General features: G+C 35.5%; 3 protein-coding genes across 9 annotated transcripts in view; 1 reads left to right on the forward strand and 2 right to left on the reverse strand.

Annotated features, from left to right (window-relative positions):
• Positions 1-150: 150 nt before the first annotated feature.
• On the forward strand, positions 151-7,181 carry eys (eyes shut). 3 transcript variants are annotated; one of them, XM_087406346.1, is made up of 16 exons: positions 151-283; positions 1,038-1,265; positions 1,716-1,864; positions 1,957-2,067; positions 2,131-2,238; positions 2,353-2,466; positions 2,692-3,478; positions 3,757-4,156; positions 4,364-4,674; positions 4,750-4,960; positions 5,103-5,254; positions 5,469-5,605; positions 5,711-5,956; positions 6,288-6,485; positions 6,727-6,955; positions 7,081-7,181. In XM_087406346.1, the coding sequence occupies exons 1-16, from the start codon at positions 276-278 to the stop codon at positions 7,130-7,132; spliced, it is 3,441 nt and encodes a 1,146-aa protein (XP_087262472.1). In that variant the 5' UTR covers positions 151-275; the 3' UTR covers positions 7,133-7,181. The 3 variants fall into 3 exon arrangements, with proteins under 3 accessions (XP_087262472.1, XP_087262473.1, XP_087262474.1); XM_087406347.1 differs by having other exon boundaries at positions 1,089-1,265; XM_087406348.1 differs by lacking the exon at positions 151-283 and having other exon boundaries at positions 1,175-1,265; positions 1,790-1,864.
• On the reverse strand, positions 5,975-9,036 carry l(2)k14505 (ATP synthase mitochondrial F1 complex assembly factor 2 homolog l(2)k14505). The gene is made up of 6 exons (XM_011068461.2): positions 8,770-9,036; positions 8,453-8,646; positions 8,057-8,167; positions 7,790-7,970; positions 7,606-7,721; positions 5,975-7,474 (listed from the first exon to the last, which is right to left on the reverse strand). The coding sequence occupies exons 1-6, from the start codon at positions 8,858-8,860 to the stop codon at positions 7,328-7,330; spliced, it is 840 nt and encodes a 279-aa protein (XP_011066763.1). The 5' UTR covers positions 8,861-9,036; the 3' UTR covers positions 5,975-7,327.
• Positions 9,037-9,423: 387 nt separating this feature from the next.
• LOC105153557 (rho GTPase-activating protein 20) overlaps positions 9,424-26,912 on the reverse strand; it is a 197,537-nt gene continuing 180,048 nt past the window's right edge. For 3 of the 5 annotated variants that reach the window (XM_087406343.1, XM_087406341.1, XM_011068465.2), the window contains 7 exons: positions 16,330-16,512; positions 14,516-14,674; positions 14,177-14,394; positions 13,906-14,032; positions 12,850-13,514; positions 12,398-12,699; positions 9,424-12,235 (listed from right to left, as the gene is read on the reverse strand). In XM_087406343.1, the coding sequence (XP_087262469.1) occupies positions 11,034-12,235; positions 12,398-12,699; positions 12,850-13,514; positions 13,906-14,032; positions 14,177-14,394; positions 14,516-14,674; positions 16,330-16,512 (2,856 nt within the window). In that variant the 3' untranslated portion in view covers positions 9,424-11,033. The remainder of the gene's footprint in view (positions 12,236-12,397; positions 12,700-12,849; positions 13,515-13,905; positions 14,033-14,176; positions 14,395-14,515; positions 14,675-16,329; positions 16,513-26,912) is intronic. The other 2 variants (XM_087406344.1, XM_087406345.1) reach the window with 2 other exon arrangements.

Below are 26,912 nucleotides of genomic sequence, written 5' to 3' on the forward strand. Positions count from 1 at the left end.
GTCAGAATTAATGTCAATATGATTGCTTCACGCAAGCGTACAGCATGTAATAGTTATATTTGTATGGTCGAGCGTTGCTAAGACTACAGGCTGAGTCCTCATCGTCGACAGGGTATCGTAAACGGTATCGTCAAGAATAACGTATATACATGGCCTATGCCGCGATATATGCCTACAGCATACCGTAATTGTGTACAGAGATTGTCGAAAGTGCCGTGTTTCTCGACGACTCGCGTTCTCCCTTTTTTTTTTCTATTGCCCACCGTCGTACAGAAATGGGAAGGTAATGGAAAAGAATGATCCGTCCTCTTCTTCCGGCGAATCATTTCCACTTTTTATATCCTTTTAGGGATCGTACCGATCAAGTGTAATTAATTTTCCCTCTGCGGCATTTTAACTGATAACGTAATGCCAAAATTCACGAGAAAGGTCACGGACGAACGTTGGCACAGTAACGTGACTCAAAACTATTACTCTAATTTAATCGAATCGTACTTTATATCGAGGCAACTAATACTTGAGAGAAATTAATCTCAAATATATCTAGAATTTTAATATAATATTTTATATAATATATAATTATATTAAAATTCTAAATATATTTGAAATTAGAAAAATTGAGATTAATTTTTCTCAAGTATTAGTTGCCTCGATATAAAGTACGATTCGATTAAATATATATATATACATATATATATATATATATTTACTCTTGTTTTTGTTAACATACAATTAATTATAGTTTCTCCAATCATTTTAATATGATACAACGTATTAATAACAATGATATATTAATTTATATAGAGATATTTTGTTATAATTTATTATAAAAATATAAGTATTATATGTTGAACATCTATACAAAAGCATTATTCAACCTGAAACAAATAGATCCATATCTCATTAATTTACATCATCATGTAATGGTTGTAGAGCTTCTTGTCTTAATATACGACATATAGTAAAAACGTAATTTATACACTTATACACATTCCAGTGCGCGTGCACACATCATACACATTATTATACATTATTAGCAATAAATCGACATGTGTGTATGTATATCATGCTATAATCATGCTACAAAGGTATGTAAGGCTATTTAAACTGGCTTATAAGTCGAGTTACTATCCATCATCTATGAGGACTACGTGTAAAAATATTTTTACTCTGATATTACTGTCGACTGCAATGGTGTTTGCATTAGGATCAGATTGTAGCGGAGATCCTTGTATGTATGGGATCTGTTTGGACAATGAGAACAGGTACATACATATAGTTTTACGCTTAATAAAAGCACGCATCTTAATAATCTGAGAATAAGGCAAACATTTCGTTAGATATAAGACAGATATAGCTCACGCTATATAATACATGAAAGATAAATATAGTTTTTTTTTTTTTTAATTTAGAATCTCGCACGCAGAAAATACAAAGATATATTATATTAATTTATTGAAACCAATTAATAATTGACATCTATAAGAAGTATTGTATATAGCAAAAATTATAAAAATGTTTCTTAAAACCATATATTTTTAATGTATAATAAATATTAGAATAAAAATAATTTATAAAGATTTAATATTATTTATTCTTGTTACATATATAGTATTATACTAATTAATTTAAAAATATATATGTATCAAAATAATTAAAATTATTAAAATATCTATTTATTTTCACTTTGTAATTTTTTCATGTGTATGACACAGCACTTATTCTTGTTACTGCATCGATGGTTACACGGGGATTAATTGTGAAATTAATTGGGATGAATGTTGGTCAGATCCTTGTCTTAATGGTGGCACATGCAACGATGGTGTTGCCGCATATAATTGTACTTGTCCCGATGGGTTTGTAGGTAATTCATTTTTTTTTTCGTCATATTGTTCGTCACAAATTAATACAAGAGAATTAATAAAAATAAATAATACGATTTTATATTAAAAATAGGTGCAAATTGTGAACAAAGATATAGCGAGTGTTCGAATCATCCGTGCCTTAATAATGGTACCTGCGTTGATTATGATGGCATCACTTGTCAATGTTTGGATGGATACTCAGGTGTGTGACAAATATGTTTATTAAAAAAATTTTCACGTTTTTATTTTCTTGTTTTATTTCTAGGAGAATATTGCGAGATCGATGCGTCAGTCTGCAACGAGACAATGTGCAAAAATTCCGGTGAATGCATCGAAGGACCCGGTTTCTCATTCTATTGTCGTTGTCGCAAAGGTAGGAAATTCGTAAAACTACTTACGTGCGTACAAAATATTTTGCTCCTCTGCATTTTTTATTCTATCATAATGGTACTTTCTCTTCTCATATTCACGATTTCACTTTGAAAAGGATGGACCGGTGTTCTCTGTGAGGTGGACGTTGACGAATGCTTGGAGTCACCATGCAGAAATGGTGGTCTCTGCATCAATATTCCCTCTTCCTACACTTGTGCTTGTTTATTCGGTAAATAAATTATTCTTGCCATGAGTTACAGATATTTTTGTCTAGAAATAGCACAAATAACTTATGAAACATAATTAAATTTCGGAAGTTACAAGTATCGTTATCTTTTTAGAGCGAGCACTCTTTAAAGAATTTAAAAAATAATATATACCACTTTCCTTATTTTCCTAACATTAATTACAACATATAAATATTTCAATGAACATTTTATTGTTTTTATTAAAGGTTTTACTGGCAAAGATTGCGATAAGGCAATCGTGCCGTGCAAAGAGAATCCTTGTCAAAACGGAGCAGTATGTCTACTGGAGGACGATCGTTCAGTTTGTTACTGCGTACCCGATTATCATGGTGTATTTTGTGAGCTAAGATATGACGATTGTGAATCGAAATTTGCACAATGCGATAATGGAGGTACCTGTATCGATGGTATCAATAGTTTCACTTGTGCGTGTCCACCGAATTACGGTGGTTCTATGTGCGAATATAGTTTTCCATCGACAACTACTCTAGAAATGGAAGACACATCTGAACAAGGAACGAGTTTAATCGGAACTACAACTGCCATAGTTTCACCTGAAGAATCGACTTCGCTAGTGGACACATCTTTATCTTCTCCATCTTTATCATCTCCATCGACTATCAGCTTTGCCACTTATTCGACATCTCCGAGAACAAGTAGTTCACCTTATACGAAGAGATATACAATTATGGAGAAAACTACGACATCAAAGTACGAAGATTCTAGTGTTAGCAGCGTTTTTCTTACTGAAGTTCCATCAACGAGTTCAACTCGAGATGATTTCGTTACGTTGGAGCCCGTAACGATATCGTCGATCACTGTTACTGAAGGCTACCTCCATGAGACTGAAACAGAAGTTTATTTGCCAACTGGGAGATCAATCCATGACGGTGAAATTACTAAAGAGCCTGACGATTATGGTCAGACCACAAAGATACGTCTACCGGTTTCCAGTAGAATAGACGATGTAACGGAGTACATGACAAGTTCTAGGTAAATGAAGTTTTCTTATTAGGATAGAAGAAATGAAATAATTCTCATTAAGAATATTGAGATCAATGTATTTGATAAATAATAATATTAATTATCTGCAGTTTAGCCACAATAATAAGCGATATAATTTATATCACATGAGTGAATTTTCATCCAATAACATGTAAAAAAAATATATATTCTTTAAAAGATCGAATCAATAGTTTTTTCGTATATACAGATTCACATAATTTTTGTGTTAATTTAATAATAATATCACTATATGTTCCGTTTCTTAGTTATCGACCTACAATAGATGAAGGCCAAAAGGATAACAGAACTAGCGTCACAAGTGCTATCATGGATCACGCTACTAATGTAACACTTCCCATCGATACGACATTTCGATATACGACGGATTCCATACAAAATAGAACATTTGAATTTGGAACTACGATCATGGATACACCAAGAACTGTTGTACCTTTAACTACCTCATCGACACTGCCATCGGTCTTATCTTCGACCATCAAACTTGACACTTCCACAGTACCTTCTTCGTTAACGTCTACTAGCATATCTTCGTTAAGCCAAACTACTGTTACTAGTATCGAAGTTAATACTACAGAAATAGGCGCCTGTCGCGGAACTCAATGTTCTACGAGTACTACCGTGATAACTCCGCGAAATATTACTGAAGTAAGTGATTAATAACAATAAAAACAATAAATAATAATAAATAACAATGAACAAATAATTTGTAAAGAATTTTGAAACTGAAACTATAGGTTTTCTAGCTAATCTTTGTAAGCAATCTATATGGAAAATATAAATAAAGTTAAAACTAAATTTCTCTCAAAATAAAACATTAATAGTTAATATGTCTGTATTATAATTGTTATTCAGTATGCCGATGGTTGCAAGACAGATTCGACTATTACGCAAGCGGCCTTTAATGGCAAATCTTTCGTTAGACAACGCGTCGAAGTAATAATGACCGAGAATAAGAACGCAACGCTTCGAATTTACGTTAAACTTAAAACGGCATTTAAAAATGGAATTATATTACACGTTTATTTTGACAATGAAAGATATTCTTTGGTGTACTTGGAACTCGGATCGTTAAAGTTCCAGTTTTCTTGTGGATTAGAAACTATGTTACTTGGTGAAATCGATGCGATTATCGATAATGGATACGAAGTGGGCATCGATATGAGGTATTCCATTTGCATTAGATTATTCTTTTAACTTTAATTAACAGGAAAGAAACATTTCTTTTCGTTTTATCACAGTTTTCAATATGTTGCCAATGATGAAAACGAAAAATGTTTTGCCAAATTGCTGGTGAACGGCACTATGGCTGTGACCGGCGAACAAATACTGCCACAACGAGGAATGGTACCAAAATACGCTAATTTGTACATAGGAGGCATTCCATTAACGTTCTCACATTATTTTCCTCATGTAGCTATGGGATTCATTGGTTGCATGGATTCCTTGAAGGTAAAGGAATTTGTTTTAATAAAGAATTATTTAGCATTCTAGGAGATTTAAGAAGATCGTTCAATTATTTTAAAAACTTTCTCAATAAAAAGTTTGTTAGTTTTATACAGAGTGGCTCAGAATTATTTCGATTACATTGCAGATAAATGGAATTATGCGACATTTTATTCACGATTCTATAGAAACGTTCCAAATTGAAGAATGCACATCATTTTTATGTTTATCGAATCCATGTCAAAATTTCGGCGCGTGTGAAGAAAGCGATGGAAGAATTCGTTGTAAATGTATAGCGGGGTAAATATCTATTAAATAGTAATAAAATTAATTTACGTAAATTTTTCCCTTCTTTAATACATCTTTATATATTTCTAATAAAAAGGAAGTAGTGTGAACGTAATAAAGAAAGTAAGAGCTAAATTATAGATAAAATATTTTGATTAACACTAATTAATTTTAGTGTAGAAGCAATAGTTTTTAAAACCTGCTCAGCAGCAAAAACTGTTTACAGGTATACTGGCCCTTTATGTGAACATTCGGCATGCAACGACAATCCTTGCTCGATGGGTGCCACATGCGTAAGCTCACCGGGAACTGGTTTCATCTGCGTCTGTCCACTCGGCAGTCGCGGACTTTTCTGCGAAGAAGGTAAATCGTAATAATAAAATATTCAATAGATATTCCATAGATGCAATAGCGATGCAATAAAATCGCAATGCAATAAAATTCTTATAAAGCGAATCGTCTTCTCAGATGCCATTCTAGTGCGGCCAGCTTTCTCGGTCCTCGTTCCTGGCTTCGCGTCGTACATTGCCTACGGCGTGTCTACTTCGATAAAGGACACAATGGAATTGAAGCTGCGACTCATCCCGCGCACGTTTGATCAAATCTCTCTGATAGCATACTTCGGACAGAGAAGCTCGCGCCGTGATGTTTCGGACCATCTTTCGATAACATTTGTGCGCGGCTATATTATGCTTACGTGGGATTTGGGTTCCGGTGAGTTATCAATAAGTGTAAATTAGAATCTTTCATATATTCGAAGCTCTCATCTCTTTTTCAGTTGTATCTTTAATAACAATAATCGCATAGATATAGATTATTTATGAGTCTAAAAAGTATCTAGGAAATAATTATATTAAGTATAATATAACAAATATTATGAGGAATTTTGTAATTTGCTCTATTTATTATATTTACTTTGCATCTATCTAGAATAAAAAAATTTTTCTTATAGAAAAATATATACTGAAATATATATCCAATTATATAAAGTTTTGGCATAGAGAGTTTAAAGAAATTGTATTTCAATATTATAATCTTTTAATAGGAGTGCGAAGAATCTTCACTAGCGATTCGTTGACCTCTCTGAGCGTGACAGGATCGGTTGGTAAAAGTAAAACGTATACTCTTCGAATCGGAAGAAGAGGCAAGGAAGCGTGGCTTGCTGTAGAGGGTCTCAAAAACGTGACTGGTCAGGCAGTAGGATCTATGACTCAACTCGATGTATCGCCTGTTCTTTATATCGGTACGTTGTTGCAGAGAAACGCGATTTGACATTTGGCATAATGTCAACACTCCGAACGTCTGTTATCATATATTTTACGCTAAATGTAGCTATTCAATTCTCACTCATATCTGACATTGACATTAAATACAATCTAGACATCTCAGATGAATAGAAGTTGAAATGAAATAATACTTAATAATGAAATGGAGATAAATGAATAAAAATATATAGAGAAGACATTTTTCTCATTCTTTTTCAGGTGGTTATAAATCCAAAAACTTTGAAACGTTGCCGCACGACCTCCCTCTTCATACCGGCTTTTCCGGATGTATATTCGACGTTGAATTGCGTACAGACACGACAATTCTTCCACTGACTGGTTCCAGTCCTGCCACCGGCCGTGGCGTAGGTGAATGCAATCGTAATGAATGCATTCGCCACTCGTGCAAGAACGGTGCGGTATGTTTACATCATGGAGCATCGTATAGGTAATATATAAAAGAAATTACAATTTCTCCTTTTACATAATAAGGAAATATAAGATACCCTATGTGGTCACAAAATTATGCCATCTATTATATATTATATATAAAATTGTTCATCGTCTTTTTAGTTGCATTTGTACAAAGGAATGGGTTGGGCCTGACTGTTCCATTCCTATCTAAACCTATCTAATCGTCGCTGAAAACGTTCTTCTAGATGTCCGTAAGGGATTTCTCTCTCGCAGTTCTTATTAATTACCACGAAGGGAGAAATCGGTCGGCATCGATGTTATGTTATACATATATTACAGTGAACATGTTGTTCTTACAAATTTTATATCTATCGATGTAGTGGTTCTCTAATAATCTAAAATAAGATTAGCTTACATTAGAGACGTCATTTTTTAGTCGAGAAGTAGCGGAATGAGAGTTCAAATATACAAATAACATCGCCGCCGATAGACGAGCCTGCAGATCTTGTTTGCCGTATTCATGATGCCATTCTACGTTGCCCCAATGGGAAATCTACGTAAAAAGAACATAATAACGACATACACTAGAAATATATCACTTACATATTATAACAGATAACGGAAAACAAAATGGACTCTCACAATCATTTTTATCACAAATCCAATCGAGAAGGTGATATATACCTGATATTCTTCTTCTAGACGTGAAAGACTTACAGCTTCCGGGATATTAATTATTTTTGCAGCTGTGGCAAGAGTTAAAATAACTGATTTTAATCCATCCATTGCATATACAAGACCTATTGTAGATAGCAATTAATATATATACAAACATAGATCATTCTATCTTACAAAATTCTATTATTACCATAAATACTATTGAAATTATGAGATAATAAATGTTTCGTTAATGCAGCTTTGGTTTCCATAGATACTGTAGGTGCTTGTATACTTTGAGTTCTCATAATCTCTACATTGTAATCTTCACAAAACCAATGAACTATTGGTTCCCACTTTTCAATTTGTAACTGATACAGTTCATCCACTTCCTAAAATCATAAAAACTATTGTAATCAAGATACTATCACATTAAAAATAGTATTGAAAAAATATAAATATTTATATAAGTACTTACACTCGAATAAAATAAAATTGTGTCTATTTCTAAACAGTTCACTATGTGATTGACTAGATCTATTTTGGTGCGATTGTGCGGATTGTCCAATACAGTATTGCACAAGGATGTCTACAATAGAAAACCAGAAAAATGTTAGCATATGTTTATATGTGTATTTAGAATAGATACAAAATATGAACTGATAATGCCAAATTACTAAATTCTAGAAATACCAAGTATATTTATAATTATAGAATAAATTTCTGTTAAATCAACTATGATTACAATAATATAATAAATTATTAGATTCAAAACAATTATTCCATCATAATTTTGTTGTGATGTGAAGTATGGAATGATAATATAAAATCATAAAGTAATTAAATTATTCATGTTTAGTTATATTGGTTATACCAAGTGCATGCTTCCTCTGTCGATTGTCTCCTTCTGCGCGTCCCATTCGGCGGCCACCGCTAAGGCCAGAGGTTTGCTGTTCACCTCAAATATTCTACCCTGCGGTGTTTTCAACTTTCTCTGGTCCAGAGTAACCTCAAACTTGTCGCCGCTCGAAAGTATGTTCGTCCTTCTATAAAATCGTTTCACGGTGGCTACAAGTGTCCAGTTTTATTATACACTTAGTAACAATCGTATTCAATTAAAGCACATTAGGAGAAACGTCAAGAATGTAAGCTAAAAAAATAATAGTATTTTGAACAAAATGTGATCATTACCCATATTTCTTACAACCAAGGAAGTTGACACAAATTTATGGCATGTAAAATAATACAGTGTATTGATCAATTTGTTAAGTATCTGTGGCATGTCGGTTACTATTGTTTATTTCAATTGTTTTTTTTTCTTTCCAAAACATTCAAATTCAAGGGAGAACGAGCAGACGATTCACAACAACATTAATATATAGCGTCAAATAGTGGCCAACTACGTAAGTTACTCTTAAAAGTACAGTAGGTATTACAGTATTCTGTACTGCTAATGATGATAATGTAATGGAGTACGTATTCAATAGCCATTGGTATAGAAGATTTCTTCTTGAAAATTTTTTGTATAATTTTAAATATATTTATTTTTATTTGTAAATATGTACTTTCATAGATTTCAAATCTATGCTTACTTTATATTTAAAAATCATAAAATAAATAAAAGATATTTAAATCTAAATTCTCAATATAAAAAATGAAATTATTGTAAAATATTTTTTAAATTTGTCCAATTTTTTCAATTTAAAATTAATCATCATTTTTCTTAATAAATACTTTATCAGTTCTGAGAAATATATTTAATAAATAGAAAAAATATTTTTGTAATATAATTAATTATATATGTAATCTTGTCACACAAAACAAAGGAGTATTGAAAAACATCCGTAAGTGTATAAAATATGAAATATATATATATTTGCTTTTTTATAGCATAACATATATAATTTAGATAAGTATACATATCTTATGGGTGTTACACATTGTACCATAAGTTCAATGATATAAAAGATGACAGAGTTTACAATTTAATATATACAAAGAACGGCAAAGTCGCATAGTATACAACACTTCAACACTTCTTGTATTCTATAGCCGTTAAGAAGATAATCGTATTAGAAGATAATTGTATTCACGCACACAATATTTTATAATTACAAATCATGTTACAATTGTCAGAGAAACAAAGTTTATCATTGTTAATTACGAGGAAGATTATTATTCAATGCAAATAAGGAAAAATCTGGCAAATAGGCATATCTGAAAAAGAAAATATTGAAGAGATAATTTTGTCAAACAAATTTTGTTAAAACACAACTAATGCGTTGTTAACAAAGCCATTAAAAAAAAAATGACACTAGAAAAAAGTGAACTTTCTTAACTTACAGTCAGCTTTAAATTGATATCAGTTATGAGTGCGCAAAACGAAATATCTTACAATGTTCTTTAGAAAACGAGTTCTCTTCTACATAACGTCATCGTTATGATTGTTCCCACAACATGGTCTTGGCTTTTCATAAACTTAAAACATAAACGCGCTGTTGCATCGATAGAAAAGGGCACTCGGTTTGAAGAACGCATCCGTTAAAATTAATTTATAAGAATAAAAGATTTTCTGTTTAAAAATAAAAAATATAATACAGAATGTTACATGATCGTCGCGCGCATGATTGTGCCTTTTATTGCGCCGCTAACAAGCAGCATCAGATTGTATTTTCACAAAACTTTGAATGTTTATAGAAAATTCATCTCTCATTAATGTTTTTATAAACGTTATTTGTGAGAAAAGAATTACTTATATATTGTCCGTTTGTTTAGTCTATGCTTCTTAGTTAGCTAAATACAAATATTAAACCTACTAACATAATATGAATTAACACTCGTGGAAGCACCCTGAATCACTGAATGACAATCGCAGGCCCGAATTCTCGATTTAGCGTAGTGTTTAGTCTTGATACTACCATAGCTACGTTCGAAAATACTGTTTAAATCCCCTTGTATGTCATTTTATTCTTATTGTTCATTAAACAATTCATTAAATTAACAAGAATAAAATGATACACTGGGCCACTCGGGTGATGTTTCCAAATGTGTCTCATCTGAATCAAAGTTTCGTCTGTTTATGCAAAAAATTCAAATCAAAATATATATCGAATGAACACAATATCGAAAACGCGACAAGAACACGGGCCAAGATCTATTATCGGCGGTTATGAATAAACAGCGAATTTTGCATTTCGCCGTCTGACTTTGTTTCATTCATCTCGCTATCTCTAAGTTTGATCAAAAAAGGACGATAAGTACTCATCGCTCTTAACGAAAAATCGCGACGGCGCGATTTAAAAACGCCATCTCTTTATCCCGATACATGTTTCGATTTGGACTAGGTTCAATCATCGTAGCGACTCTACGACTTAGACATTATACACGCCGGGATAATGAGAGGAATAGAGATATATTCGATAATTAAGAACCAGTAGAGAATTCGACATTTGTTCTCAGACATAGCTCTCATCGTCGACGACGGATCTGCCGAATCCTAGATGCCTCGTCGTAATAGGAGCGCGAGGTTGCGGTGGTGGTCGATAAGGCGGTGGCGGTGGTAGAGACCTGGACCTACCCGCCACTTTATGCCTGTCCTCGAGATTCATGTGCACCGGTGGCAGGTGTCTGAGCCTTGGCGGCAATGGTGGCGGTGTGTCTGGCCATGTAGTTCTTTCCTCCTGTTCATCCTCGCTGAGGTCGACTACACTTTTATAGGAATCGTTCACATCCGAAGTTCCATAAACTTCAGTCGATCGACTCCTCTCATCGCAATATGTAATTTTACCGTCAGATTCACCATTTGATTCCTTACTTTTGCAGTATTTAAGCGCTTCCATATATATTGCCTTTACTCTAACAAAGTCATCGTATAATTCACGGTCGCGGGCTTGACGACGGCGCTCTTTTTCCGACATTGGTGACTCCAGACTCACGTATTGTACCTCGGAGGATTTAGCTTTCTTAAACTCATAACAATCGCTACCAGAGCGAGGTGTATCGCCACCACTCGTTAGATCCTGCTCCGAATCATGAATCGATACCCGTTCGGCGCTTCGGATGTCCTGTTGCAAGCTTTTATTATTGTAATCCTCCGTTAATATATCATAGCTTACGTTTAATTGTCTGCTTCGATAAGTCTTACAGTTCTCCACATTTTCTTTCATCGTGTCCTGTCTAAGATACTCCCTATCATATGTGTCCTTGTCATTAAATCTCTCTTTTCTGTGCTCGTGTTCGTCCAATTTGTTCGTTCTGGGTGTTCTTTTAAGTTGTGCCCGCAACCAATCTTGCCGTTGGAAATTAGATGATTGAGACGGATTGGGGTAACACCCGTTGGTCTTTTCCTCTCTGAAGTTGTGCTCTGTATTACTCGTATGATTATGATTGCTGGATCCGTAACCATTCAATCTTTCCTCCCATCCGCATCTATAAACTGGCATGTAGGTTTTATTATTAGACTTCTCCTCTTTCGCAAAAGATTTCTCGTAATTGGTAGACGATGGGGCATTTGGGGCAGAATCTTCTGAGCCTACGGGCGATTCCGGGATGAATAATTGGCAATCTGATAAGGTCAAGCCTGAGTCCCTTGACAAAGACATAGGATCTCTACGTGGTGCTTCTGTTAGCTCCAGACTGTCCAAGGATATTCCACCTGCTGCATCATAAGAGACTTATTAATAACGGATAACGTAATTATTAAAATGTTTTAACCAATATTTTAATATTTTCTTTTGATTTAATATCTTTTGATATAATTAACAATAATTTAACAGCATAATACATAGTAATTGTATTACATAGTAATTGTAATACTTACAGTGAAGACTGTCGGTACTTTCCTCGGCTCCACTGTCGCTGCGTGTATCTTCTCCGAGAAGCTGCGTGACACTGGTGCCAAACAAATCCTCACAGTGACGTATTAACATTTCCGTGATTGTCGGAATCGCTCTACTCTGATTCACCGACGGATTCGAGGACCAAAGCAAACTCGGACCGCAGCAAACGCCAAGATTGCTGGCGCACATGAGATTACGTTTCGATCGCCTTGCCACATGATGCAGTACACAAATTAAATGCGACAGTAATGTGAAATTCGCCCTCGGTAGCCTATCTAAAATGCTGAAAATTTTTTCCAATTAGTTTCATTTTATCAAAAATAATTTTGTTAACAACAATAACAAATGTAATAATTAATATATAAATTTTGATAAGACGTAAATTTATATCATTTTAATTTTAACATAAATTATAATCTAAAAATAAATAAACCTTTTAATGGTTTGGACAGGATTCGGCGTGTTTAAACTGTCCATCCAGAGGGGAAATAGATGGAAGGTCAAGAGAGGATCCGGCAAAGATCTCAAGAAGTCTTTCAGCAAAGCTGCCACTGCTATAATTGGAGCATCCTCTAGACAACTAGGATCTCCTGTGGACTCGATCTGTTCTCGCAACTCTCGAACGATTCGAACATTTGCGGACTTGCGGAATATTCCCTGCATGAAAGGACCTTTCGCGAATAATTGCTGTAACATCACGAGAACGGGTTTGGGCAGGCCATTCTCGTCCAATCGTGATAGAGGTACACCAAAAAGGTTTGTATTTAACGACAACGAGCGACGCAGTAAGCCCGTTATTTTCGACCGATTGTTCTTCTTCGCGGGTGTCTTCATCACGGGTCTGAGAATGAAGTGGCACAAGTCGACGCCGCTATTGTTGATGTGCACCAGATCGAAACCCTCATCTGTCGATAGCATATGTCGTAAACGTGACATCTTCACGGCGAATGGTCGCTCGTGTCCTATCAACGGATATGGTGGTTCGTCTGGGAACGTTCGAGCCCAAAGCTGGAAGGGTCCTTGAAGACCCCACAGCGGTGTCGCTTCCTTCACGCAGTCATGCGCTGTCATGTCGGAACGGGCCTTGATTGTCTTGAACTACAAGATGCGAAAAATAGCACATATGTATTTTTCCCTCTCCAGATTACAAAGGAATGAATAATACGACGCGCGATTCATTGAAATTTGTTTACCGACGATAGACAGCGTTTATCTAACGGAAATTTATTCGTGATCCAAGTAGTTTATACATTTATACAACGTCGATGAATTATGAATTACGATGATTGAAGATGAATGCCGGCACATAGCGATTCTAACTCGGCACCGACGTTTGCGATACAAAAAAGATACCTCTCATGAAGAAAAATATTATCAGGAATGTCGAATGATTAAATCCCGCGGATTCGAGTATTCGCAAAGAATGGATTGTACGAAGGCGTGACTGTGAATGTATCCGCTTTTGCGTGAAAAGACGGAGCATACTTACGTAGTCGGTGTGCGTGTCGTTGTCATGATATACGACTTGAATGTTCGTCTCTGGTGGCTCCTTCATGCTCTCCTTTTGCACGAGATCACTCAAACGTCCCCACCAGAGATCTCGCGTTGCGGCGGTCCTGTAAAGATGATTTCACCATGATAATGATAATTATTGTAAGCTTTCCAAAACTACTACTGATTTTTAACATTTAGATTTTAATCATTATATTCAATTTTGAATATAATAAAGATATATTGGTTTTGGAAAAAAGCCTGTTTACATGAAAGTCGCTACAACGTTTGTAGTAGGCCAGCCAATGACGAAGCTGGTTTCAGCGGATTTGCTGGTTTCTGCCACGTCTTCTATGTGACCGGCCGTGAGCCAGAGCTCACTCATTTTTACAATTTGCTTCAGTTTAAAGTTCCCGCTGCTACGGGCTTTCGCAATAAGCAAAAGGTCAGTGAAGAGGAAGAGGTGCCTTTCTTGAGATTGCATGCCCTAAAATCAACAAGTCTTTAAAATCCGATCGCTTTAACATTAATCAAGTCTTAATCTTCATTAAAATATCCAAATGTATGTGCATATTTTAATTTTCATCACTTCCTGAAGCTTTTCGTACCGTGGTGAACTGAACTGGCGTTTCCAAAAGAAAAGTCCTAGTCGGCGATTTCGTTGGAGATGAAGTACTATCCGTGGTATCCAGAGTTTTTTGAGAAAGTCCTCTTGTTAGCCTGACTGGAGTACTACCATTTCTTTTACGTAACATATTTTTTGTTTTCTGAAAACAAATTAGATTAAAATTTAACGTACGACTAATAATGATTAAAGTTATTTCTAGAAAAAGAAATGTTTAATTCGATATAATTCGCATTTGTTGGCATCTAAATATATTTAATCTTTTTTTCATAGAAAGAAAGAGGAAAAGTTTTTACGTTAGATTATCTAAATGACAAAATCTAAATGCAAATTTAGAGCTCCTCTTGTAACGATTCGATCGGGGAATTTCGCAGGGCTTAGAGCATGCTAATTTTATCATCGCATTTAATCGCGTCGTGTAATCATCATATACGTGCCACACATCTGCGGAGTATTAAGCTGCGCCTGAAAAATGTCACTACCAAATTTGGCCGGCGAGTTTCTAAGGTGTGCTACAAGCGAAAGTAGCGAGTGCTTTCATAGCGAATGGACAGATTAACATACATGGGCTTATTAGATTCTCTGACATGGTCCAACGTTCTCTATTTTTCACTCGCCATTCTTTTTTACGAAATCACTTCTGGTGCCGATTGGATAGTAACAGACACCTTCGCGTCTCATTGTCATCGAGTTGTTAACGCATAAAAACCCAGACAAGGCATTGATACGTCCAACGCGTCAGGTAGATTATCTATCATTTATATTTTATAGCATTGGAAAGTGCATCGCCCGAGGATTTTAACAGCGAAAGTTTCGAGTGATTACCAATAGACACGAATGTTTTATGGGATAAAAATACAACTGCGCAAATGTTTTTCCTTGAATATAGAAATACGAAAAGTAATTTTTTGAGTGATTGTTATTTCTACCGTAATAATATTACGCCCGTAATTTTTGTACTCCACGACGTACAAGAAAAAAGCTGATCTTATAATTTCGAAATACGTAAGACAAAATATATTATATATTGAGATATTAAAGAAAAATCGTGATTCAACGATATCGGAATCTAAAGAAGCAAAGTCCTTTTTTTTATAAGACTCTTTTTACTTCTTTATAATATTAACTTTCCCTGTATTTGTACCGTTATTGTACGAAAAAAAGAATGACGTGCTTTTCATGGAAATAATATAAGTACGTTCCATTGTCATTTGCCAGTCTCTATCTCGGTGGCATAGTTTCTAGTTTGTTTCCATATATTTTTTGTGCTGACAGAAAGTGAGCACTCTATTGAACGAACGACACGCCGTCAATTTCACCGTTCGCAACAATCAGCGGGCAAGTCGGGTAAAAATATAGCTGAGAGAAATTATCAGATATACGCTCATATCCGATGGATATGCGAATGAACGTGGGAAGGAAGTGCGTATCCACGCCGACGACACGCGAGCATTTTTCGCGGACGCAGAAAAACGAGATGCGTCTAAACGACCGTGAGAAAGACTGAATTACAAGGCGCATTGTCCGCGATACCGTTCGTCTGCATCGTTTGTCGCTGCTCGTATACATTTTTCACGAGAAAAATAATAAGGCTGCTTTGCATAAACATTTTTATCACCGTCGCGATTTTTCACTGAAGTCCTGATCGTATCTTTGGGAATTATTGGGTCATTTAAAAAGTATCCGCGGTCTTTTTCATTCAAAAATTGAACAAAAAACCGCGGATACTTTTTAAATGACCTAATATATTAGATGGCAAAAAATATTTATTTTATGTCAATGAGATACGTGTCGTACCGTAGTGACAACGTCTCGCTCGTGCAGCCGCAAATTGTCACCGGGGAACAATTCTTGAATACGATGAAGGTCACCCTCTAACTGTCCACGATGGAGGACCGACCCGCTGTCAATGCACTCACTATCTATCAAGCTCCTTGCTTCTTGTCCCAGGTACCTCTCGTAATCGGCGAGCCTTTGCACCTGCGCAAATGAAATATACATTTCGTAAAATCTTTATCATAAAAAAATAATCGTAATATAAATTTTTTACATGACGAAAAAAATTACACGTTGCACACTTCTGCACCGTGGCTAAGCTTAGGAAATCTTATCGTGTAACCGGAGTGCGGAGGAAGAAATTCGCGATTGCATCGACGGTCCTTACGTAACGCCGATAATTTTCGACAAATCGCCGTTCGATGGAGTTGGCAATTTTCAAAGGCATTACGAAAATAGGAAAGGGAATCGTCGCGGTGGAGACACATGACTTTCTCTGATATCGATTTACTGGAAAAACGCGATGTGATATCTCTTTAATAATCATCACAGAATGCGGAAATAAATGGGAAACGTCGACCGGATCGGGCACGGCCTCGGAAATGCGTCGATTCGTGTTCTCTTCTCGCTACAACGAACGCGATAATTATCATTCACGAATCGGAGATGCGTTATGTAAATTGACAACATGTCATTTGATGTACGTACGTATTGTGCTTATGTCATAGTCGACGACTGTATGTAGGAACTGATTCAGACTGACTATTGCAACATGTCACGTGTACGGCTTCATTAGACGTTTATAAATGACAGCGATAATATATAAGCATATATTCTAATATATCAATAAATATAATATTGTTCAATGTAATAATATATAATATTTCTTTATCGTTGTTCATGTCTAGAATAGGAAATAATGTATGAATTAATATCAATATTAACAAAAAATGAAAAATGATGTGACTTCCTATACTATATATGTATATATAATCATTTTTCATTTTCTTTTCGTTAATATTAACATTAACTTATATACCGTCTCCTCCTATTACTTTGTAGAGATTTTGTCACATGTCTTGCGTTTCTCATAGTAATAATCTACATCATTGATCTTAAGATCAATAATCAATCACAGTTATAAAGTGAAAAAAAGATTCCATATGTATGCCGACCCAAATTCAAACATCTCAATTTCTGTGAATACTAGTGAATGATTCTACAAATTATGTAAATCCCACGACTTCGATAACAAATCTCACGTAGAATCCGACGACATGGTATTAGGCCACCGTCAAATTTCGTCGGTGACACTCGATTATCCCGACTGATAGCCGCGGTGCTCGCGCGATTCGCTTCTTAATTATCATAACGTGGCAGGTAGTTACCGTGCCCGAGGAAATGTGCGCGAGTAGGCGGCCGTTGATGGCTCTTGTACGTGCTCTGAATTAATTCGCAGTTACCGCAAAATATCGCCAGCGGCAAAATTTCGAACGATCGCCGCCGCCGCCGTCGCGTTCGCTATTATTCGCGAAATTCGTAAAACGGCGAAATTCTTTTAGAGATTCTGCGCGCAACACATTTACCGTCTTTCTATATTAAATGCTATTCCGGATTCAATAAATTACGAAACATTCACGCGATGAAATAATATCGAACGTAAAAGTCTACAGAAAATGCAAAAGATTGTTTAAACAAAATGGAAGACAGCGCGAATCTGTACCATTAATCTTTATTACCGATGCGATAATGTAATGCAATTTCTATTCTTGTTATTATATACGTATGTATTAATTAATTATAAATTATCACTTTATTTATTCTATTATATTATATTATTTATTATGAGCGTGAAAGCGTGGTATAGCAGACAACGCACTGGTCTATCATGCCAGAGGTCCCAGATTCGATCCCAGTAGAAACCAAAATATTTACGTTCGTGTCTCCTCTCGGAAAAGGCCAGCAACCTCTCGAGAGTATCTTTACTCATAGAAACACCTCTTGAAAAATCCGCCGTTCGGAATCGGCATTAAAACTGTCTGCTCGTGACAATTAAATAATCAGCGTGCGCACCACAAGCATATGAGAGAAATGTAACAGGTCAGAGTTCTTATAACATAAGAAAAAGAAGAAGAAAATATTATTTATTACATTATTTTATCACGTATTAAAAAAAAGTACATAATTAAAAAGAATTAATAGAATCAGAGAAAAAATATCACCTTGAGACTTTCTCGAGGAAAAACCGAAGCTTGCTAAGCTCTTCCTCGAGGATATCTTATGCGTTACGAAAGCTTCTTTTAGGTACAATTCCATAATGAATGCCACAAAACGGCATTCATTACCATGTTTTCTCTTTCGCGTGTAATCTCCGCTTCACGCGGAGATATTTGTTATTGGCATTCTCGGACGTATACCCGTCCATATTCGAGGATGGGGAATTTAGCATGTCTTCCTTATTGTTCGCATCTCTCGCTCTTCTTCGTTCCCTTTCTCGTCATCATTGTCTTGAACCTGTCACGTGACGCATACGTTACTTTTACGCGCCGGCACTGTTTCCGAGCTTCTTTTCGCACACTTTCACCGCATGTCGCGACGTGATTATTATGTTTCTAGAAATACAGACTCAAATACAGCTAACAGCTCGGTACGCCGCAATTGATCGTAAACGATACTTCATACTATCATCTCAATCAGATTTTAAGAAACATGAAGCAATTCTCGTTAAAGAGTTTATGTTTTAATATTTTAAAATTACTATGATAAATCGTTGGTTGTTGGTCAACTTTTCAAAATGAATTAAAAAAATTTTTTAAGATATGGAAAAGATAGTATTGACCATGGGGATCATTATTAATGCCAGACGATGAATGTCAGGATTTCTTCTCGCATGTTAAAGAGCCATCGTAACATCGCAAACACGAGATAAGAATATGGACGCGTAAAGGCAACCAAAACAGATTGACAGAGATTTATTCGTTACAGAGATTTCGATAAATCTCTGATCATATTATAAGTATTTTAAAGAATTTTCGTTAATACTCCAGATGCTAAACATTTTTTTTCAACATTATGAATAATCAATATTACACAAGTAGTATCACATGTTGTTTATTAGATACAGATAAATATTTCTAATATTTTATCAGTTTTGATTTTTTTCCGAAATATCTCGCCTATTTCAATAAATAAATAAAAATCCGGACAACAATTTTATCTACTTTAAAAATACCATAAAACACTTTGCATTTTTCATTTGAAATTTATTTTTCTGCTTATTTGAATAAATTATGAAATATTTATATTGTTCTTACATAATCAAGTTTTAGAGCTTTCTATTTGAGAAATGTTACTTATTGTTAGTCATATAAACTGTGAGGAAAGATACATAAAGAGAAAGATTCAATATAGATAACCGAGAACGAAGAAAATATTTCACAAATTACAAAAATCATCGATAACAATCATATTTCCCGTCATAGGATTATCGATTTCTATAACCTCTCCTTTTAAAATATAATTAATTCGTTACGGTTTATTACATCGGTTAGTGTCAGCAAATTTGTTCAACCAAATATATAATCGTTCAGGCGTCGATCAATCATTTACCCAGTCATTGATGAAGAGAGATGAGAGAGAACATTGAATGGTGAGGAAAAGGATTGAAGGATACGACATAGACAATATCCTTTTTCCTCGCTTTACGTGCACGCATCATCGAACGATTTGAATATCGTTACGACACGATATTCAATTGATGATACGTCCAATTCTACAAATGTGACTTGTATCTGTATACATCCGCCTTTAGGCATATATGCAGACGTACGTATCTGAAAGATATAATACCGTTAGCACCGACGGCGACCTCGCGAGACGACTACCTCGGGCGCGCTATTTCTCAACAGCGGGGCACGTTTACACCTCACGTGTATCCGCAATATCGCGCGAACCCTTCCGCGCTTCCTCGCGGGATTCCCCTTTGACGTTGAGCGCACGTACAACGGTAAATCGCGGAACGAAATTCCGCCGTGAAGCGCGCTATTCTTCCGAGAGCTCGAGAGCTCAACGGACGCACGTGGAATGCACGTGGATGTGATGAGAGAATAGCGATTTTTTACGCAAACAGCAGGAGCTTTTCATTTGGAGAATTTGTAACCCTAAGCTAAGCGGATAACCCTAAGTGGTCGGACATCTCGAGGATGAATATGTGGATGATGTTAATGTTTTGATACAGAGATTCCACGCAGCAGGGATTAGAATAATCAATGTTAATAAATTTCAATCTCTGCTATTAAATGGATATTCTAATTTCGGCCATATCTCGTTATCGAAACGAGAAAATCTAACGGTATATACCACAACGCAAGATGTTCGTAGCGAAAATTTTTTTATATTTTAATTATGTAACAATTGGAAAAATAAACGTTTCGACCTTAAATTAGGTCATCTTCAGTATTACGAAATTATAAATTCTGAACAACGCATATAATGCAATATCGCAGAATAATATAAAGAGTTTAAAATGCCGAGTTTATAAATGGTAAGAAAAATTTTTCAAATGATAATGTTCTCGTTATCGAGTTCTTCTAGACGTCAACTTAATGATGATAATTATCACGATATAACATTATGTTAATATCGATATTTGATAATTTTTCCTAATGTTTGAAAAGTATTCAATGTTAGAAGTAAAATATAAGATATCTAAATATTTCTCGTGTCAATATGGTACAACTCTTACGCTCAATAATGTGCCAATCTCGTCGGTTATTGCTGAGTCAATTTTTATTTGGATCGCTGCAACGGCGAGATACGCAAGGTATACGGAATGTCGAAACCCCGCAGGGCACGTGGAATATAACTTTTCCATCGGCATCTCTATATTACGAGAACGGAGAGAATACGCACGTACACACTGTCGCATACAGGGTGTCTTATAAAAGTCCTTCAACAAACGTAGTCTCGTTTAATTAATTTGCGTTCTATTCTCTCGTATGAGACGAGAATTTTATTCAGGAACTTAATTGGCAAAAGAAGGTTTGACACTGAGGAAAATATATTGCAAGAGTTACCGAAAATTAAGTAGGTAAATTCGAAGCTTTTCATGAGAAAACGATGATTCGATGCAATGATTGAATTTTGATAATGATAATGAATGTAAGAATGTGAGAAATTAAATACTTTGCCAAGAAAAATGAATTCTTGCGTAGCCGCGTGTACGCAACTTCTCGGGGGACACCCTGTACGTGTACACGCAGGACAAATTGCCACGGCGTGGCGCAACGTCGAGAACACCTGTCTCGATGTTACAAAACCCGCTTCCTAGGTGCTTTACGCACATGCTTGAACAGCGTGCCTAAACGTGGAGCAAAGGTCCGCCGTTTCAAAGGACATTTCACTCGTCCCAGGAGAAATGGAATATATAGGTGCATGCAAATAATGCCTCGAGATTCGTTTTATTCGACACGAAGTTCTATAATCAGTTCAGATTGTTTAGACTTTTAGACTGAAAATTATTTTGGAACACTTGAAACACTTCAATTTTGAATCGATCCCGATTCAAGCTTCGGATACATCTTTAATTTCGAATACCGTACTGCTGTTACTCAATACATTTTGTACATTAACTGTCACATCTTTTCTCTTTAATTAAAATTTTTTTTTTTATTATTGCAACTTTCGAGACTATGAGCGTAATGGTTCAGCGAGTCGTAAGCGAAATTGAAGAAACGCGGTATCCAATCCGATATGCAGTCCGGCGAAGCGGATTATGAAACAGCATTCGGTATTCCGTGGTAATTCCACGACGTGTCGTCTGCCCACATTCGCCTTTCGCCGTTCGTGCGTTCATCGAAGGAATCTCCGACGACATCAGGAGGACGGCGCTTCCTCGTGATGAAGGCTGAATGCCGATCGACGATCGTTCCGTCTCGTCTCATCTCGCTGCTCATTGCCCAGAATTATCTTCGTAAATTGCCACGATCCGGCCGCGATTCATCGCGCCGTAGGGGATCTCCTCTCTCCTTCTCAGATTAGCGAAACTTTCCTTCGTGACGGCGGTGGTGTCAATGCGCGACAACAGCCACGATGGCATTATTGCATGACACAAACGTGACAGTGATAAATTGGTTTCTTTGTGCGCTCATTGAGGGTCGAAAGGACTTTTCTCGCGTGCAACGTTACCGAAAGGCGGAAGGCTTCATTATGTTAGAAGAAAGTCGCCGTGACAGCAAAGATAATAGCCAGGCGTATTTGCAATTTTCGTTTTTGACATTTGTTGTGCTCGGTAATGTAACGCCGTCGTGATTATTATCGATTCGAAATGCAAATAATCCATCTTTGCCCTGAAGGCTACTTGCATTTGCTTGACCTTACTTATTGCTAGATTGTCTTAGCCGAGGTAATTTTCACGATAGATTCTTTGGGATGGTAGGAGTAGATTTTTTCCCGACGGAAATTTTATGATAATTAGTAATGGATAATTAGGCCAATTGTCGGATAATTAAAAATTACATAATTCTCGCGAATTATCGATTACGATATTATGTGTAATAAACGAATAATGAGACGTGATTTCCCGTTAATTTAGAAAAAAATGTATAACTTTACCAGAAATATAAAATTATACTGCCAATTATTGCTAATATGAATAATTATAGCTTGATTTTAAAAGATTACACACACACACACACACAATGTATAAGAAATAAAACGTAACTCTGACTAAATGATTCCTAATTGATATAATCCTTACTTATAAGATTGGGCTAATAATTAAAAATTGTCTGTCAGTATTCTAAAAATGTAATTTTAGAAATTATATAATAATCCATTTTTTCCAACAAAAAATTGAATTTGATTTTATTAAAGTTGTTATTGTGAATTTGTGTGACAATAATGATAAAGTATTATGTAATATACATAGTTGCGACAATTTACATATGTTGTACTGTTTCTACTGTCAGATATATGACAATATTCAGAACATTCTTGAAGGCCGCGATAAAATTGAAATATTGAAGGTGCTAGTTTTTAGTATAGAAGCCTTGGCTTAGATTCCAGGTTTGTCGCGTGCTCGGTGACGTAGAACGGAAAGGAGACTCGATTGTATGGTCTCCTTAACTCGTAATATTCCAATGACGAGACTTGCATACCTGTTGCTTGTAAAACGATCAGAATAGCTTTGCATCTGCGTGTTTAATGAAACGCGTCAAGAAGTCTTTGACTATTTACGTAAATTTTTATATCATTTTCTTCATATCATTTTCCTGTACGAGAGAATAAGTTCCTCTCATATATGTGTAAATAAAATTCATTAAAATTGTTTAATAACCCGGAATCTCTTATCTCTTTTTTCAGGATCTAAAATTCACATACGAATAAGTCACGTTATAATATAAAAGACAATGCATTATAATTCATCTTTCCCGAGATAACAACAATCTTGTCTTATTTTTTACCAAATTGAACTGAACGTTTAAATTATATTTATATTTTATGTCAAATATTTATATTTGACAGATAAACAAACGATATCTTATTGAGCAAAATAAAAAGATACCCCATTAATTTTTTTCTTACCGAAAAATTTCGGCATGCAATTGTATTGAATAAATAACTTTTAGCGTATCTATTTAACGGTAAATTGCTTAATATAAATACCTTTCCGAGAAAGTTAAAGAAGATTAATGTCGAACGGGATATTCGTTCGGACGATTCGTAATGGATCGCGTACCGCAGCACAAATTATAATCCCGACTTAGGTGCGTTGTGAAATCAGTCCCTCGAGGTATTACAACCGCAAAACAACTTATAGATATCGCTGCAAAAAGAATTGTCTTTGCGATCGGAATTCCGTCATCTGGATTGAACTGAATTGTGATTTCTTGATCGCATAACTCTACTGAAAATTATTGAGAAACGTCGCTAAATATCAGAAATATGTGCGTAACACCAGTCGACCGCAAGAGATGATTATGCCATTCGTTTCCTTGAACAATTTCGGTGTGACTGAGGTTTTGACAGTCTGCAGTGAATGGTCATTACAACTGCTCGATTATGTATACGACGCGTACAAAGGAACAAAGGTGTCTGAATAAAGGTATATTCAATAATTTACCGTTAGCACTTTATGAGGATACAAGAGAAGTATTTAACTTCAACGATTTGTAATGTTACCTTCTTGATACACTAAAGAATGCACTAAGAGAGATAAGAGAACAATGGTATACTTCTTTTTCTCAAAAGAAAATGAATGATAAATAAAATTATTAGATCTCGTGATTTGACATTTTGCAAATAAATAAAAAATTCAAATTTCTCTCTCTCTCTCTCTCTCTATCGATATCTTTTATTTATTAAATTTTCACCGAGAGAGAAAGAGAGAGAGAATTAACGAAATGAGAAGAAAAGGAAACTAAGAAGCTGAGAGCCAGGAGAATCAGCGTCGATGAAAGGAAGGAATTTGGTGAATGGGAGTGCCGCGTGCAACTCGTTTTTCCACTACAATGGCACTTATTGCGGTGTACGCGGCAATCACGCATGCACGAGAGAACGAGAATTCCTCGAGATCGTAGTCGATAGGCACGACGATCATGTTTCCAAGGTAATCGAAGAAGATACACGTCGATTCGCAAAGACATGGCTAACGTTGGCAACTCCCGCGATTTCGAAACCAACCACGAAAGACACTGGACTTGCAGTTAACAAGGCGTAACGTGGAATTTATCCACCTGTAAAATGTGTAACTTGTGAAATTTATTCACGTAGGCATTTGTATAAAACTCATATATATATACATATATATATATATATATATATATATATATACATTCTTTAGAAACTATCATGGAGCTCACTTGATATTTAAATAACTGATATATTGTTGTATTAAAATTTCAGACTTTTCTATCAGATGTCTCAAAAGTATCAAAATTATATTTATATCCTTCTAACAGCTTTCTTTTTTGCGCATAAACCGGAATAAATCACAACCATCGCGGTGTCCAAAAACCGAGAAAAATGGGTTGAGCATGCACCCCCAACCCCGTCATCGTATGCGTTATTGGGCGAATACACGCGGAGTGAAGGCGACAAACCGCTTCGACGACAAAACGATATCGTCGAATGCATAATGAGGCCTGACGTCATTGTCCGGAAAGGAACAAGCCCCCCCGATGGAGAGCCAAATATGCCACCCACGGATTTTGATCGCACACAACAGTTACCCCCCTGGTGTGTCTTGCTGCCTCTGAATTATCATTCGTCGAATATGCATGACAAAGATAAACAAAAAAGACAATGTTTGCATATGATTTAAGCGTGACGGCTTCCAAGCGACAGATATTTGTGTTATTTATCAACAAACTTTTGTTCAATATAGACACGTAGAATTGCGTGTGGGAAAAAGTTCGAAACTTTTTTCGTCTATGTTAAATTTAAATAATATCATAATTCCGATACTCTTTAATTATACGCAAGTCGAATGTAAAATTTTTCTAAATCTTGTTTTTTTTTTGAAACAAAACAAAATAATTGTTTATATTTTTAGTTTTAGAAAGAAAAAAGAAACTGCCATAGAGACATTTCTTTATTTAGCTTTTTTAAAAGTTAAGATTTAATCAAAACGAATTATTTTTTGTCAGACAAAATTTTCACAAGATTCAATCGTAGTAATAGTAAATATTAAGATATATATTACGATATTGATATATAATACAATATATTGCTTCAAGTAGATATAAGGACTTCAGTAGGAGAGCTAATTAAACGTAACATTTTTACAGACTATTAAAATGTATTTATACAGAATGTAAATATATTTTAATATTCGGTTCAAAAGTGTCTCTCCGTTTGGTCACATCTTGACGATCGACATCATAACGATCATCATCATTAAAGGACATGCTCGCGAGAGGCCTTGCATATAAACGACATTTTTAATCGCGTGCAATCAAATCTTAACCTACGGTTAAATGCGTAGCTTCGACTTTTTACGACATCGCCGAAGTCGGGCTCTTTCGTGAACCGAAGATTCTCGCAATTAGCACGAGATCCAACGAGCAGAGATTCGAGAGCGAGGGGAGAAAAAAAGGTTCGAAGCAAAATCCGAAGTTATCCGACGTAGATTCGCGTAGGGAACAAACGTGAGAGAGGAGAGTGGATGTCCTTGAAACGTGGTAGTTAACCGCCACGACATCAGCGAGAACGAAGTATTACCTATCCCATCGAAGGTGAGGATGCGCCCAGAGGTGCGTGCACGTACGCGCCTCCACCGAGGGCAAAAGAGAAGTCGGTCGTTGAAACGATACGCTTGCGAAGGAATCGCATTAAATGAGGATTTCTGAGGATACCAGCTCTTACACAAAAGTTTGGAAAAACAAAAAATTTACAGAACGTATTTCAATTTCAAAAATAATTTCTAGCTGTCGAGGAATATTTGAAATTTACGAATCGTTTTTACACGTAAATTTCTTCAAACTCTTGAATTTCCAAAACGTTAACGTCTCTACATTTTTTTTTTCATTTTTTTATTTTCGTATTTTTCGACTTTAAGAAATCTGAGATTCCCCGCTTTGAAGACGGATTAATGTAAAATGTAG

This window comes from Acromyrmex echinatior, chromosome 5, assembly GCF_024713525.1.
Source record: "Acromyrmex echinatior isolate Ae372 chromosome 5, ASM2471352v2, whole genome shotgun sequence".
NCBI lineage: Eukaryota > Metazoa > Arthropoda > Insecta > Hymenoptera > Formicidae > Acromyrmex > Acromyrmex echinatior.